An 18168-nucleotide genomic window follows, 5' to 3' on the forward strand; every position below is an offset into this window, starting at 1 on the left:
ATATATTTATTCACAGAACAGTATGCAAGTTTTGTTTCCTTCAAGTAATGAAGTAAAACATTATTGTTGTTTTTGTGGCTAGCTTTTTCAAAAGCATTCATGTGACTTTGAGGCCCTACACAGTAAGATTTGTTTCAAAACCTTTGTTATGTAGGTGTATAAGCAGCATCCCACTGATGCTTGTGAAGACATTACTGCTGGCATTTGTTAAACTGAAAGTGAACACAATAGTGCCAGCTGTCACAGTTATGGAAACATGGAGTGGCTAATTCTGTAAGGTAAGCAATTCACAAGTAAAGCACTGCATTGTGAATGACAGGTAGCCAGTTAGAAACTGGCAATTTTCAATTAATTTGGTTCCAGATATTTGTAGCTCAACTCAGGAGCCTTCTTGACTGCCTCCACAAAGTAAACAAACTCAAAAAGAAAGTCTTGTTTGAACAATAAGACCTAGTAGGATTTTTTGACTGTAATAGATGATGTTCTGCATCCTACACAAATCCTGCATTCATTCTTGATTGTAACAGCTTTAACAGTAAGCATATTCTGATAAAAACATTAATAGCTTTGCTACAAAAGGACAATCACAAATTGGAAGAATCCATGTAACATGCTACAAAAAGCAACAGGAAGTGTAAATGTCTACTTTATTGAGAGTAGAAAAAACAGCACAGAGAAAAGTGAGGAATAAAAATGAAGAGCTAAACCCACTTCATAAAGGGAAACTCACATACATTGTATTCTAACACTGTTTATTTTTTGCACTGAAAATAATGACTGATGCAAAAAAAAAGGGAGAAAAACTTCTAAGAAAAAAGGGTGCTCACTGGGAGATTACTACTGCAATCCTGGAAAAATGTCAAGTCACATTCTTTAAAGTCATTTGAGAGGAGTTAGGGCCCTAAGTTGTTGGGGTTTTTTTTCTCCCAAAGTTATGTGAACTATGGGGGAATAAAAAGAGTCAGTAATTTCAGCATTAACTTTGAACTGGAAAAAAAAAGAATGCTCAAAATAAAACGACATTCATTACAGTAGATTCACAGAAATAGACAAAACATTTATGCAGGAAAATAGTATTAACAATTCTAACCTTCAGGGTGTCTCTGTTTGCTTCAGGTAGAAGGATAACCAAAAGATTCAAAGCTTGCAGTTGCTGTTTCCTCGTTGGGAGATCTGCCAATAAAGCACACAGACCTCAGTATTTTGAAATTGTTATCTGTACTCTTCAAAAAGCACGATTTCCAAGTTGAAACTTCTTGCAAAATGCTGAATGTATACACATGGCTAATTATCATAGTATGACAAAGGACTGGCAGATCCTGGTTTTGATACTCATTTCCAAATGTTCTTTTAGGATTCAGTTGGTGTGACTCAGCAGTCTTTTGGCACTGTTTTCTAGATGCCTTGTGACTCCTTCTTTATTTTGCAATGCTACAAGAAGGGATAGCTAACGGTTCTTCCTTTTCTGAGCCTGTGCCCCACACACCAAAGGGTATATCCAACACTGCTTTCACAGTTTCTCTGGTTGCCTTCACAGTCGCACGATCTCCCAAGTCACCCACACAGAAGGAATACCACATGTAACTGAGTAAGGCAGGTCTGCAGCGACATACCCAACAGCAGCTGCAATGGCAAACCAGTGGGGATAAAAGCAAGAGCAGAGAAGCTTAACATGTATCTACAGCAGAGAGTGCTGCACCAAACAAGGCAATTAAAGAAAAGCAACGTTGCTTCTGCCTTTTACCAATTGCTCACCGGTGCATCGTTCACCCAAGCTGCACAATGAATGCATCCCTACACTCCTACATCTCCTAGAAGAGCTCCTACGTTCTGGCAGTGCAGAAAGCCCCACATTTGTCACTTGTGATAAACTTTCTCCTGTCATGCTTTAGAGGACATTCTCTGGCAAGTCTTCTCAGGAGATTCCTAATGAAAAGGAATCTCCAGGCCATACATAAAACAAGTGAAGAAGGGGGTACCCACTCAACATGGTTTTATCACCTGATTTCAAGATTCAACAGGGCTGTTCTCATGCATCCTGCTGGGATTCCAACTGAATTGACACTTCAAATACATTTCATCCAAATCAACTCAGGGGAGAGCACCAAACAAAAATAAAAGTTCATTGATGAAATAAAAAAAAAACCCACCTTGCTGACTACCTTCTACCATGCCAAAAATTAAGGCTCTGAATAAATGAGTGGCAAATTGCATAATCATTTAAAATATCAAGTAGTGAGAGAAATGTTATCTACATACACACATTAAAAGTGAGGCTTAAATTTAGTTTCAAAACACCATATGTCACAATGTTCAAAAAGCAATGAGAATCAATCTTTTCCTAGGAAAATAAGCAAAAATACAATTGCAAAACAATTAAAATTCGTTACTTAAATGAAGAATTTCTGTCTGCTCACCTAAGTAACAATTGAATTTTAGTTGCTTACATTATTTAAATTAGCAAATTAAATTGTTCAAATTGTTCTTTAAATATTTAATTCTATCCACACTACTTAGTCAAGGTATCATGAAAAACACTGACTACTGTCACAAAGATGGTCCTTTTTCTCTACCACCTAACCTTATTGCATGTAACCAACAAGTAAAACTATTTAAACAATGGAATCTACGAAGTGCTGTGTCTGTTTTGAAGCAAATCCTTTGGTTCAATACAGAAAGTAGTTTGGATCCTGGCACCTGAGTACTTCTGGGTAAGTAAAACCACATAAGCCTTCAGACAGCTCAGGAGCACAAGCAGAAACCCTCCTGGCTCCAATCACTATCCAGTAAATGAAACAACCTTGTGGAGCTGCCAGCACCATCTGAAAGTGCTCTGGCCAGTTATAATTTGACACTCAATGCTGCAAAATCAACAACACTGTGTAGCAGGCCAGAGCACCAACCCCCTAGTCCAACCAACCTGACAGCATTGAAAGGCAGCTCAGACCTGGGAGACTTGACAGGAGTCAAGAATATTAAAGAATATTTGTCAGTTTGCCTGTCCATGTGAGTTCTCTGATGCTGAGTTTAGCTCAGTTGGTTGGAGCATGGTGCTAATAATGCCAAGGTTGATGGTTTGATCCCCATACAGACTATTCAGAAAGTTGTACTTGATAATCTTTGTGGATTCCTTCCAACCCAAAATATTCTGTAATTCTATTAAAGCCCCTCTTAGAAATGAGCCATTGCTCTGCCTGCAGGCAAGGGAAATAGAACTTGCAGTCCTGTGTTGACTGGGGAGTTAATGTATGTAGGTTCTCACTCTGGGTTCATTATCACCAGCCCACTCTCTTCCAGTTACAGCCAGTATGTTTGCTGCATTCTAACCAGCTGCCAAAGAGGACATTTTCACAAGAACTTGCTGATCTCAAGGGACCACAGACTATCAGCAGCTCTGACTATTCTGCTCTAACTTCTCCTCTTATAAATGGATAAAAGACCCTAACCAGTATAAATTATCATTTGTTGTATTTCCTGAAGAACTGCTTATCTTTGTTGCGGTTTTCTTTTGAAGCAAACACTATTTATAAACTGATACTGTCATATACATTTTCTGTGTAACCCTTGTATACACCTTAACTACTATCAGAAACATTAGGAAGTGAAAATGTGCTTTCATAGTATGTGTAAGCTATTAAAATAGCTGTTACATGAAAGATGTTATTTGCACAGTAGCAAAATTATGCCCATCTTTTCTCAGGAGAACTCATATTGTTGTTATTCAATTTGTTTCTCAGCAAAGAGGCACTTCTCTGCACGGGTATCAACTCTTTCAGCAGAGACAAAAAGAACACTACTCACTCTGAACATCTTGGAAAGCTTTGAGATATTGTACAGTGAGGAGTGGCTGAGGCAGTTCACGGATGAAGAGTTTTAAAAGACTTGCTGCATCATGTTGCTTCACATTTTCCCAGTTGAAAGTCCCTTCATAAAATTTTGCTTCCAGTTCTTGGCAAAGACCCTGAAATGCAATGGATACAGAGAGCACCAGTAATATTTGGCTGCTGGAAGTCACACGTTATACACACAGCAATACTTTCCACACTTTGAAAAGGGGGGAAGGACATCTGAAATATCACTTAACTCCAGTTGCTGCTGGTCTTTTGCTACAAAACAGATAAATGTGAGAGGGATCAGAAGTACTGCAAGTAAACACACATTAATAGGAAGCAGTCAAATCATATGGGAAAAAAATCCCATGGCCTGAGCCAGGGCCATATGGAATAAATATACAATAAGAAACAGATATCATACTGAAGCACATAAGGGTCATGACTTTCCCTCCACCCAAATATTAAGACTGTCTGATATACAGAGCAATTCTGGAACTGCTACCCAAGGGTGTTGCTGTAGTGCATACACGGCCATTTTCATAAACAAATAAGGCAATTATGAGTGTTGACACACAGCTTCTTATCAAAATATACACTAAGGTGAGGCTAGTTCTTTTTTTAAAACACAGGGAATGATTTGTGTAACTGAATAGCTGAATGTCTTGCCACCTACATGGAATTCCATGTTGCTGGGCACATACAGCTTTGCCTAGCATGGGGTGTCAAACACACCCTGTGCGGAAGTGGCCTGTCCCGCAAATCATGAGGTTAGGCAGTAAAGAGCTCTGAAAGTCCCAGTGGAAGGTCATAACTCTCGGGCTGGGAGAGGATGGGACACTGTTGGCAGCAGACATCACCATACCCCTGCCCTGCTGCCATGGCAGTGCTACTACTGGCCTTTCACAGATGTGCAAATGGGAACACACTGCAAAGACCAAGTCTGGCAAAGTGAAAAGTAATCCCAGTACAGGGCCAGAGGCCCTGAGGCACCTCTCACAGATCCCTCCCTTCTTCTAGCTCTGTTATTCTGGACAGAAAAGGAGGACAGAGACACTGGCTTGTTTTGTAAAATATGTGCTGTGGAAAAATATGGCCATAATTATTTATCTGGACAAGAAGGGCAAATTGAAGAGAGGATATTAGATACATTTTTAAGATACCCTTCTCAATAAATTTAACTTTGTCCAAATGGAAAATGGATCTATTTACAAAGGAAATGTGGACACTTAGTTTGGTATAAAAGTTGGATATTCTCGGCTGTCCTCCAGAGAGATCTTCTGTCTCCGCTGACTGGAGGTTCAAATGTGCAACAGTCATAATTCAGATGCTTAAAATCAAGTGGGTATGATTTCCTGATCATCAAAAAGAGCAAGCTTTAGAAACAGAGATGAAAATTCTCCCTCAGAGACTCATCACCTTCCCCATCCACATTCAGACCAAATCACTACAGTAAATGCAGTATTAAATGTATAGATACAATTATTTTATGAGAGGTAAAGGCAGAAATTTCAATTATGTGTCCTAGTGCTCCAATGCCTACATTTTAAAGTAAATGTATTTGACTATGTATTTGACCTTATTAATAACCCTAAAATCTACAGAACATGATAGCAAAGTATTTTTCTGTGTCTTTCTATAAACCTATATAATGAGGGAAATAGGGGGTTTTTTTTCTGTTTAAGAAAATTAAGGGAAAACTTCAGTCCTTTAGTATGATAAATTCCTTGCTTTTTAAAAATTCTCTATTAGTATAAGTAAAAGAACTTAAAATATTTGCTAACAAAACTATTGCTTAATTTAAAGAAGTAGTTCCTGCAAAGAGAGTGGTTAAAAATAAATGAAAGCCGAATAGTGAATGATCCACTGTCTGGGAAATCGTATTAAGCTAATAAAATCAAAGAACAAACAAACAAACAAAATCACTAAGAAATCACTCCAGTTTGCAGAACCAATGTTATGGAAAATAAAGAATGGAGGAAAATGGAAAAAAATCTGTATCCTAGTTACCAGTAAATAAACAAACCCAATTTCCACAATATTCCCTTCTTTTAGTTGTTTCTAATGAACCAGCAGCTGGACCAAGTTCTACACAACAGAGGCTGGCAGACGTCTTTGGGCAGCTGAATCCACTTAAATGGTCCTTTCTGTTTAGAATTTAAGGCCAGTTCAGACCGTCTTTTTAACACATTGAGCCTTGGCATGAATCACACTGTGTATTTAGCTCCCTGCATTAAGGCAAAGACTGGGGAAGAGCCTGCATGCAACTGGCACTCACCCTGGGAAGTGTCGCTGTGCACAGACGTGCCTAACAAGATTGCGCTCGGCGAGCCGAGCACTTCTATTGCTGTTCATAAAAATAAATGTGAGAGGTTCTTCAGCGCACACTGCCTGCCTTGCCCTGTAACACAGGTTAAGTCTAGCTATTAAAAACGGCTCTCAATGCCAGGGAAAAGCTTCCTCCTGGGGTAGAAAGACCGTGTGTGAACTGTTCAGATGATTAAACTGGTTCAGGGAAAAAGCAAAAATGAGCTTGGAGGGCTCATGCCAAGAATTAATGAGATTTTGGCACAACTGAATTTGAAACATAGCTTTGACTCTCCTTCGAACTTAAACTCCAGCCTTTCTCCAAAACTACACTGAGTGAAAGCATCATTTCTCTGGCTAATATAATGCAGTTTTCTTTGTAAAGAGACTTTGCTTTCTGTTTTCGAAGATTTGGATAACAATGGGATGCTAAAACATAATTTGTATGACAAAATAAATTCAGAACCACACATACATTTTGGGGGATATTAATAACCTGTGCAATGTTTTACCTTTACTCTTGTCGCAACTCCTGGTATTCTAAGAAGTCCCTCTGTTTCCAGAGTTGTCTCTTCTATCTGGGCAATCAGCTGTCAAACACAAACCAAACTGGCATGAGCAAAGATGCCAATTAAAAATTACTGGCAGACAGTTCTGATATATTGAAGCCTTTATGCTTCTATCTCTCTCTCTGTGCATATGCATTTGTGCACACAGATTTGTAACAAGCAGAGGCTCAAACACAGTTTGCAAATGGATTACAGTTCTCGTAGAAGACAACCTCACTGTGGTTCTTACCCTTTTTTATGAGTCCTATTAAAGAGGAGTTTGTTTATTTTATTAAACAAGAAACCTGTATGCTTTTTATCTTCTTCAATCCTCCTGTGAAGACTGAAGAATTATTTTCAAAAATTACTGCGGCTTCAAAATTATATCCCAATTACTATCCTTGTTAAAATGTCTCCAAATCAAAATAAATCAAAATAATTAAGGTAACATTCTCATGAATACTCTAGGACTTCACAAGAGGAGAACTAAGAACTTCTAGGCTTTAAAGAAGCCTCTGATTTGCAAATTCTGACATTCTCCTAACAGACTCAAGTCTGCAACCCTTCACATGGATAAATTTGCAGAAATACCATAAAAGTAATTAAAACTCATATAATAATTTTTCTGTAAGTAATATGCCTAGAAATAGTCACTGAAGGATGGAATTAAGAGTATTTAAAACAAATCTGTAAACGTCAAAAGCTGATGACATAATTTTAGCACAAACAGTTCCCGCAATGTTTAACTAGGGCAGTGCCTTTGTTACATGCCTCCCTGCACCAGTGCTTGAGTAAGAAAAATTATGCAACAGAGTTTTTTCCAGTTACAGAAATTAAAGGGAGTTTACTTACCACTGCATTTATGTAACAGCTAAATGCCATCAAAAAGACTGGACAGAAAACCCCACAATGTTAGAAAACAGCACTAGAAGTGTCACTCTAGTTCATTTTCCACTGTTTAAAAAAAAAAAAGTGCTAACTGGCCCCATCCAGCTCACCCTGTACCTGGCTCACACCAGATCAGTGCCTGCCACTCACATCTGCTGGGCACAAAGATGCTGTGGGCAGTGTGTGACCTGCCATCAGCACCACTCCTGTCTGGTGGCACGACTGGTGGCCACAACTTCTTCACAAACACTCGCTCCCCTTGGCACACAGCAAGGTGGCTGGTCACCACCAATCTCCTGCCTGTGGGAAATCCCCTCTTCCTCTCTATCAGGGCTGTCGTGCATGAGTTTATTAGCAGGCCAGTGATTGGACTTACTGTCAGCAGAAACTTCTGATGACAACACATGAATTGCTATTACTGTCAGATTTTCCAGTTGCAAAACCCCCAACAAAATTATGTCATTATTTTTAATTTAAATTCCTCAGTGAAATAAAACTAGGTGTATTTTTATTTTTAATTAAGCAGCCTTCCTGTTAGCTTGCTTTGTTTCATTTCAGTAATAAACAAGATACATTTAAAAGAATGAACAAAATTGCTCTCTTACACTTTATATAAATCCCCCATTCTTGGAAAGCACGTGCTGCTGAGAAGAAAGCAGAAGAAATGGGAAACTGTTTATTTTCATATTCTCATTTGAAATAAAACTGTATTCCAAATGATGTCTGCACCTTGCAAAACAAACCACATCTATAAAATATTAATGTTTATGTAGAATTTTCAATGTTGCTAGGATAGCAGAGTGATCAATCACTGTTTGCAATTTGATTTCTTAGTTTATAGATAGCAACTTTTCCAGAAGTTTGTTTTTATGGTCCTGAGAAAGCAATTTCTGGCATGAATGACACAGTGGTAGTTTTCAGACCATGATGCAAAACTACTTTGAGATTTCTGTTTCTCAGAAAGTAACAAGCACCTCTACAAACAGGCTGAAATGGTGATGATAGAGCACTGAGTTTCTCACAGGTGTTAGGACAGGTCCACACACAGTGGTTTATTTTCTTCTCATGAAATGAGATGTGTTATGCATGGGCAGCAAATCAAGGGTCTCCATCTTCTTTCTAATTATCTCCCCCACTACCATGACACGATATGGGCAAAGGCATACTCCTTTGTACTAAAGCAACAAGTCTTCTGGAAAAGCACCTGCCTTGTGAGTTAATTTCTTGAATGCAAAATAGGTCTGATACAATGCAAAATATCACATTTACTGAATTAGTAAGTGAAGCTGCAATTAAAAGTTAGAATAACTTAGATGGATTAGAGTATTATACTGAAAACTGCTACAGGAAGCAAATAAATCCAGGACAAAATGTTATGTTTTGTCATTTTGCATGTTAACTTCTTCATGCCTATTTACCTTCTGAAAAATCAGTGGGATCTTGGTTCCTGGGACCTTCTTCTGATCCTGTTCCAGTAAAAGTGACAGTGGGACACCAAACAAGCCGGAGTCTGAAGAATAAAGCAAAAGAAACTGAGATATTATCCACATCTTTTTCCAGTACATGTGATACTGGCATAAACCCACATTTCTGAAGCAGTAAGTCTATTCAATGCATTCAGAGCTATTGACCTTTTGTTTAAAGTGTTTTAATGTCTTTGCCAATCAAGTTACTTCACAAAACATTCTGGCTAAAAGGATTCATCATCTCTTCCTCAGGAGTCTTCTGTTTCGACTTCAAATTGCCATCCACATATTCTGGAGCACAGTAAAGCAAACTGCATAAATGAACCATCTGCATAGTTCTGGTTTGCAGAATGGATGTGATAATGACCCTGCAATGCAGATCTTCACCACTCAATGCAAGTCATTATAGTTGAGATGGAAATTACATGAGTAAAATATCCAGAACTTGGTCACTAAAATGAGACAAATGCAATTATCACCCAGAGTTTCTCTGAACACTTCTCTCTGTGAGGGTTTGGAAATAACAGCTTTTCAACTCCTGTGCTTTTGAATTATACAGCACAAGTAGAACAGCAAGACAACCAATTCACTAAAAGTTCATTTTCAAAAACAGCGAAAGTACAGTTAATTCTTGGTTAAAAAATAACTTTTACAATAGGGCCAAAGCAATTCTTTTTTTTTTTTTTAAAGGAATTCAGCCACAGTTAATTTAGCCTTGATGACAAACTTAGTCTTCATGTAAATGAGACTTATATGTGTTATGGCCCAGTTGAATAGAAGTGAATAACCATCTAAAGAGAGCTATGCTAATAATGACTAACCCAAAGTTGCTGAGACAGAACTTCTCTGTCAGAAGTACTGATAATTGCTGTATGTGCAAGTTTTCTGGAGCAGCATATAACAATACAAGTAGTCAAAAATCTGCTGCTTGGCATGATACCATGCCAATATTGAACACAGAACAGATGCAATTACTAAAAAAACTGTCAGCTCTTGAGAAAACATGATATACATCAAAGAAAGATCAATTTCAGTGCCAAACCAGAAGTTCTTGTATCTCTGTCAGCATAAAAAATCTACCTATAAAATACAAGGGACTCATACATACAGGCAATATCCATATCCAGCAATATCTATAAAGCCCATAGCTTTATTATCTTGAAGTTCTTGTCAATAATAAAAGTTTCCATTGAAATGTAGTTGAAAAAACAAACTCCAGGGGGTCAATAAAAAAGCAGTGCTGGGCACAGCACAGCATTCCCCAGAAGAAAGATGTTTTCATCATCTTTACATACTCAAGCACAAAGGAGAAAACTAATAGATCCACCACTGTATGAATCAACTGGCCAAACAACACTTAAAGGATGAAGAGGTAAGGGTCAGACAGAGCAACAAGGCACTGAAGGCAGTACATTGCAAAAGCAGATTAGCTTGGCAGAAAAGCTGATTTCGTTGTCCATTTCCTACACATTGCCATGAGTCTAGCCTTTTTTTACCTTTCAAAGAAGTTTTCAATCAAGTCAACATTTTATGAATGCCTGCCATTCAGATAATAATGCTGAAAGTGAAATTCAATTAACAATTAATTTTGTAAAAAGAAGCAGTTATAAGACCCAAAATACAAGAGATGAAAGTGCTTTGTCTCTGTTTATTAGTGACAGCACAAGTACTTCTGCAAGAAGAAAATGCATTCAAGTGAACAAGGTCTTGTTGATGTTTCTGTGTATGCCTTTTGCATTAAAAAAGCTGTTTACTACTACTGTAAAGTGAAGAACATGTTCTGAAGAATCTATTGTACCTTGCTGCGCATCTCTCTATGCCCTCTGTTGCTTTCAATTATTTACAGTGAGCTATTGCACTGTCACATTCACTGAACCTTGACAACAGAGTTTTGGCCAAAGCAGGCTTGTGATCAACTGGTAACACATCTCAAGCTCTTGTAAAGCATTTAGCAGAAGCCAAAAACACAAAAACCAAACAAAGTACTGAAAACCTCTAGCATCAAGAAATTGGTTTCCATGCTTTCTATGCTCTCAAGGTAAGCATTGTGATTACCCATATGCTCTGATGGCTCGCAGAGGAAAGTGACACGTGCAGCTGTCTCTGCCTCCTTTGAAACAGTTTAAATCTTCCACTTTATATGATGCCATTCATCATAACAACTGCATTATAGCCTAAGAAAATACTGGATGGGCACGGCCTATATGACACAGGAACATTTGTGCCAGACAGAATAGGAAACAGGTGACAAAGGCTACAAGCATCTCCCACCTACGGCAACAACAGCACGAAAGTCAGGTAGACTCACCTGAACAACAGAACTGCAAAGGCTGAAAAAGACCCTTGAGATCACTGAGTCCAATTTTGAAAGTAGACCAGTACCTACCCTCAGGAAAAGCATACCCACAAAGAGAACATGCTCATGCCCTTTGGGAATAAATCAGCACATACAAACTTCTGAAGCAATTCTTGCTGCACAGCATACTACTAAGATAGTTACCCTTCACTCCTTAGATTATCTTCTCAGTGACTGTCTTGAGTTTTAATTTTAGACAAAGAGCTGGAGACATTATGTCAGTGAACTTGTTTAGAGCTTGTCTTAAGGTGTAAAATTACATGTTGCTCAGGGCTTATGTTATTGCTTGTATATTATATATAAATTTTCTGCTGGAAGATCATAAAGAAACTGGTGCATTTGTTTCATTGGATTAAACAGATGCAATTGGTTCAGAATACAATACACCAACTTACCTTTGGTTTTGATTTTTACAGCTTTCTGCTGCTTGAATTCTGTCCCAAGTATGTCATAGAGAGCAGTTAATTCAATCAGTGCTAAAGAATAGACTTTCTTCATGTCCTGAGGGGCTAGGTCACCAATCTTTGTGGTACCTGTTTTGTCCTTCGGCAGTCTGAAATTCTAAAAGCAGAGAATTGCAGCAGGATAAATAATCCAAGTCATGACAAATTACTTAGCTCAAAGGCTGCACTTCAGGGTACAACCTTTCATCATGAAGCCTGCTGTTACTGACTAAATCAAAGGAGAATCCCACAAATAGGTTAAAAAGCAGATATCTTAAAATGATAGGAAGATTTAGGTTCCCAGTGACTTCTGGAGGTCATCTAATTCAATTGCTGTTCAAAGCAAGGCTAAATTCCAAGTCTGATTGGATTGCTTGTTGTTGTTGTTCAAACTAATTTTGAAAATTCCCAATAACCCCTGTGGGAACCTGTTTCAGTGCGGAATGCTCTCATGGAGACTGTCTTTACTATGCAAAAAAAAATTCACCATCAGTCACTTGTGTCCACTAACTGTTGTGCTTTTACTTGGCACCTCCAGGAAGAGTCTGGATTTGTCATTTGTCCTGCTTGCAACCACATACTCCCCCTCCACCTTCTGCATCTTTTTCCAGTTTATAGCAGTGGAAATGGCTTTCCATGAACAATCTTATACACATACAATTGCATAGAAATCCTATGCAATAGGATAGAAATCATTCTGCATTTGTGCATACAAAATAAAATATTTGGCTGCCATATAAATAATAATAAAGGAGTTATCTTCTCAGAGAAGGGGGATACTTAATCATGGCTCCTTGCTACTGCACTAGATACTCAGAGGCTGCAGTCAGAGAGCAATATAAGGAATTTCACTGAAAGGGTGAGGGACTTCCCAACTCACTGAACTTTCTAACTCCATCTCTCACCAGCAGGCTTCTAAGTATGCATGACTCAGAGCAGGAAGCTTGACAAGACTTTCTTCCACTTGGAAAGACATATTATACTCATGAATTATTTCCTTACCCTGTGCAAACCCAACAATAGCAGAGCTGAATTGCTGGTTATGGTACATCACTACAAGGGCACACACCAAAACATAAACATAATTTACAAAAGGTAGATGAGTAGCCAGTTCCCCACCTTGAGCTTTCACTGACTTGCACAAACATGTCTGTTTAAAAATAGCTGCCAATGATGAAGGTGCAACCAATATATTGTAGATTTAAATAGGTAACTCCCTTCCTTTTCCTATCACTTTGCAGCTCCTTCTGTAACTGAAGAAGAAATCCCATAGCCATGTCTTTGAGCAATCCTTCACAAGCCTGGCCAGAAGTAGAGCTGATGTATGTATTATGCATATTTACAGAAGTTAGAGCATAGCTTTTATCTCCTTGTAATAGGCTGCATTAGAGAAACATGAGTCAAACACTTTAGAATCCATCTCTAAATATCCATTAGTGTCTGGTTTATAATGTTTAAACTAGGATACATGGGGTAATTACTACTTGAAGAACTGCACAAGTCCTTATCTAAATTAAGTGTTTGAAGAACTAGGAAACATTATTTCAGATATTGTGTTTACTCAGGCATGTTTGCATACAGTGTTAGGAAAAAAAAGAAAAAAAAGACAGTTTTCACACCAGTCATTAGTTTACAGGTTACATGTACATGCTACATGTTTATGAACTGGTAGGCAGAGAGAGATCCAAAAAGAGATTTCTGAGGATTGACAACAAAATCCCTTAGAGGACTTTCTTTTGATTTTATAGGGATTCATTCTGAAAGACCCTTTTTTTATTAAGAGTTGGAAAGAAAAACTGAGTTCAAATTAATTTTTAATTTCCTGCCATTTGACTTCAGACCTCTAACTTTTACAGACAATTCTGTTCTTCATCCTCATCCCTCACCTGTATCAGACAACTGCATAAGGTTTCTACAGGCATCCACCAACCCTTTTCACATTACAGCAGAGCTTTTTATTGGAGGTAAAGCATCTCACCTCAGATAACAGAAAAAGGGGATGTAAATAAATGAAGCAAGGATAGAGTGGTACAACCACCACTAAGCCACCATTCCAGCTTAATATTAGAAGTTCATTTTTGCTTACACAGAGCACATTTTTCCACACACATAAGTACATAAACAGGCACAAATGTAGCTATTTTCATGTTATTGAGCATACTATTCCCAAAAATCAGCTACCTTAAGAACCTCTATCTATACAAAGCTAAATCTGACAATGTTCTTCTAAATCTAATTCACTCAGTCTCAGAAAAATATCACCGAAACATTACCTCTAGCACAAACTAAAGCAGAATAAATAAGAAACACCTACCGGGAGAAGAGTGTCACCCCCTCCACCTTTGTACATTTTGCCTACTAAGCTGTCTTTGAGATTAGCTGCCTGTTCTGCAAATGATATCTCCAAATTGATGTCAGTGTCTGAAGATGGCATGTCTTCAAGCAGGCTCTTCTGCTCATCTGTTCCAAGACTGAACTTTGGACCTGAAAACATATTTAAAAAAAAGCTAAAAATCAACAGCAGCACAACTGAGCACCACTTGTGCATGAGAGTAAGTTTTAAACTCAGTAGGAATTAATGCTGTGCAAGCAATGGACTTTCTGACTGCGAAGTCACTATTCCTGTATTTTTTATGTCAGTCGAAAATTTAGCTATTGACAAGGGTTCAACTTTTGTAGGTTTTCTTCAATAATTCTGCCAAGGCATGGGGGCCTTCTCTCCTATTTATCTATTATGAAAAGATAGAGCAATCCACCTCAAACAAACAGCAGACTCCCAGAATCGTGCAAAGCCAAAGAGCTTTGGCATCAGGAGTTTCTTGCCATCAAACACTTTCTAGCTTCAAAGACTGTAACATCCTGCAAACAAATCAGCACATTTTTCTGCTGTTAAAATTTCAAAAGCAATAGAGAATTTGTCCTCCATGACCCAAAGCATTAATATCTGGGAATAACAGGGAGTACACAGATCATATCTTTGTTCCATTATTCTTGTTCTCACCTCAGTCTGAAGAGTCTAGATTCCTCAAAACAGTTTGGACATGTTTCCATGACACAGGGAAGGACTAAGTACACAACAATGGCCTTACTTCTCTTTCTTTGTTCCTTAAAGGAATCAAACACTAGACAAATTTAGAACATTTTTTGTTAAAAAAATAAAGAATCAAAAAAGGGAGAGGCTGTTCTGCTTTTAGAAAAAGAAGCTTCCCTATTTCTCAGTAAATCAAACACTGCTTTTGGTCTGAAGTTAAAATATATTGTGAAAGAAGTAAGAAGAAAATTTTACTGTAAAAACCGGTATTTAATACAAAGCATAGAAGTCTAAGAAAGCTTTCAGTCTCTCCACCATCTTTCTCATGATATCTATCCAAAACAATACATCAAGGAATAGGTTCCTTTTGCAAGACATTATGGAATCACAGAAGGTTTCCAGGTACCACAGAAGAGTAAAGTCACAGAATAAATAAGGTTTAAAAAGACCTTTGAGATCACAGAGTCCCACCTATGACCAAACACCCCCATGTCAACAATATCATGGCATTAAGTGGTGTGTCCAGTCTTTCCTTAAACACCTCCAGGGACCACACAACCTCCCTGAGCAGTCCACTCCAATATCTAATCAGCCTTTTGTGAAGAACTTCTCCCTAATGTCCAACCTAAACCTCTCCTGGCACAGCCTGGGAGGTTTGTCCTGTTGCTGCCTGGGAGGAAAGACCAACCCCCATCTGGCTACAGCCCCCTGTCAGGCAGTTGTAGAGAGACGTAAGATTCCCCTGAGCCTCCTCTTCTCCAGGCTAAACACCCCCAGCTCCTTCAGCTGCTCCGCACAGGATGTGTACTCCAGACCCTTCACCAGCTCTGTTACCCTCCTCTGGCCATGCTCCAGTCCCTCAGCGTTCTTCCTGAATTAAGGGGTTCAGAACTGGACACAGAACTTGAGGTGTAGCCTCTCCAGTGCTAAGTACAGAAGAAGAATCACTTTCCTAGTCCTGGGACCATGATTCTGCCACTGGCTCCTACTCACACGAGACTGCAGCCTGTTCAAAGCTAACATACCACAAGTGTAGGAAAACTGGATGGAAACAGGCACGAGTTGTGAAGGAGAACCATGAGCAATGGATATGTTTTGGTGTAAGAATGTTGTGCAACATAATAAACTAATTTTTTTTACACTGCTGTGGGAGATTTTTGTGTGGCCTAGAGTAACTACCCTAAGCCAAGAGAGAACAATGTTCCCAGTTACAGGTACAGCAAAAGCTGATTCTGCAGCAGGGGAAAGCCTGCAGAGAAGCTAATTACAAGGAGTCAGGGAAGTGATGCTCTACACTGATGGTATCAGTGGGCTGTAAAAGAACTGAGCTGCAGGCACACAATCCAAATAACATATGAAGCAGGAAGTTAAAAAAAAATTACAGCAACTCGACAATTTTTCACAAATTACATCTGTATCTTATTAAAAAACACAATTCTCTGACATTATTTAGATCAAGTCCTGAAAATAACCTCAGTCAGCCAGAGTCAGACTCAGGGGACCTGACAGGCAAATGGTTGAAGCCACCACAGCCACTTTCTGGTAAGGCACAGTGCTTTTACACAACTCCCACGTCAAAGTACTTACCTAAGTTTGAGTTAATACTTTGACTCTACTTACAACCAAGCAATGCTGTGAGAAGTAGAACAGAACGTTTCCATATTCTGCCAGTTGTGTGTGTTACTCATCCCTTGTTTTTTCCAGAGTGGCTTCTGCTCACTTTCCACAGACCCCAAAATGCCTAGGGCATACACTAAAGATTAAGCTGATCTTGAAACTAGAGCTGCTCCTTTTGGTAAAGAGATATCTGAGTCCTCAGTAAGCAAACATATCCAAGGCCAAATTCATCCCTGACTCTGATCCTTGGCATCTCTCTGTATATATCCATATGCATCATGTAAACTGTTCAATGCATCCATACTGAATGAAAAAAGTTTCCTGTCCACCCAAAACTTTTGTCATGCTAATGTGGCCTATACCTGACCTACATACCTCCCACCAGCCTAGGAGGGATCTGATGTTAACAAACAAAAAGCAGTAGCTCCTGTTTCAGTCCTCTGGTCTTACGAAGGTGTTGTGTAAAGCAGGTATCTCAGTAATGCTCTGCACATTTTAAAGATCTGGAAGTGCTGCTGCTGTGGGGAGTCTTTTCTTGGTTGTACAGCCTTGCTCCCATTGTTGTACATTTCTGAACTGGGTAGCAGCTGTAAGAGGAAGCAGCCTTGGTGTTCTGCCAACCTGCCAACCACATGCTATATTTAATGAGAGAAATGCAAGTGTGATACAGAAAAATGCAAATATTGTCTATGAGGATGTGGAAGCCATATTTTACATGAGTTCTGTACCCTTTCCTTAGTTCACAGAGCTATTTAAAGATTACATAAAATGATGGGAATTCTTCAGGAATACAACAAGGAAGCATTGCAAGTATCAACTGTGCTATATCCCAGTTTTGCAAGGGAATCTTGAGTATACACCAACAGAGCTAAGCTGACAGATCTTAATTTATGACTGGAAAGACAGAATGATTTTTTTTCTTTACTGAAAAAGCATTTCTTTAAAATGCTAGTTCATAGATGGCTATAAATTGAAAATAAAAAACCTTGTAATCATTTCACGGACAGCACTACTTTGGCAATAGGATCCTCATTTATCATGTAAAATGAAAAGCAAAACCAAACTCTTTAATTAAAAACCACCAGATTACAGATTTTTCCCTATCAAGAAACAAACATTACTGCTCTTTACCCTTGTATTACACATGGTACACACGATTTGTTCATCCATTCTCTAGATTGTTATGCTTTGAATCTACCCTTACACAGAGGTTTTATCTATTATTCTTCCCCTGTAACAAATCCTAAGTTGAGAAAAACTGCAGTCATAGTAAACTGACTTTTGCTACTCCCCTACTTAAGCTAATAAGTATTTAGCTTTTCATATGTTCTATTATTTCCTTTTTATTTTGTGAGAGGTCTCAACCAACACAGTTATTTACTCCTTTTCACAGGATTCCAAAGAAAATTACTTTTCTTTTGTATCTATTGAACATATTCCTATCTTTGCAGGCCTTTAGTAAGTGTCATGGATTGTTAAAATGAAAATATCTTTTGAGAGCTTAATACATGATTCTGAATTTTCTTTTTGTTTCCTGTAGAAACACTCCATACCTTCATAAAACAAAGGCACTTATTATTCTGTGAGTTTGCATATATTATTTAGTCAAAAAACAAGGTCTGTTGCACACAGAAAGAAGAAGAAAGGAGAAGAAAGGAGAAACAAGAACAGGTTCACATAGC

The 18168-nt window shown here is 38.4% G+C and overlaps 1 protein-coding gene across 4 annotated transcripts in view; it reads right to left on the reverse strand.

Annotated features, from left to right (window-relative positions):
• ARHGAP18 (Rho GTPase activating protein 18) overlaps window positions 1–18168 on the reverse strand; it is a 92531-nt gene that overhangs the window by 13322 nt on the left and 61041 nt on the right. For all 4 annotated transcript variants that reach the window (XM_041423932.1, XM_041423933.1, XM_041423931.1 and 1 more), the window contains 6 exons: window positions 14153–14322; window positions 11791–11956; window positions 8992–9083; window positions 6650–6727; window positions 3802–3961; window positions 1091–1173 (listed from right to left, as the gene is read on the reverse strand). In XM_041423932.1, coding sequence (XP_041279866.1) covers window positions 1091–1173; window positions 3802–3961; window positions 6650–6727; window positions 8992–9083; window positions 11791–11956; window positions 14153–14322 — 749 coding nt within the window. The remainder of the gene's footprint in view (window positions 1–1090; window positions 1174–3801; window positions 3962–6649; window positions 6728–8991; window positions 9084–11790; window positions 11957–14152; window positions 14323–18168) is intronic.

The sequence above is a fragment of the Onychostruthus taczanowskii genome, unplaced genomic scaffold (assembly GCF_017590055.1).
Source record: "Onychostruthus taczanowskii isolate IOZ18803 unplaced genomic scaffold, ASM1759005v1 scaffold8, whole genome shotgun sequence".
Taxonomy (NCBI): domain Eukaryota; kingdom Metazoa; phylum Chordata; class Aves; order Passeriformes; family Passeridae; genus Onychostruthus; species Onychostruthus taczanowskii.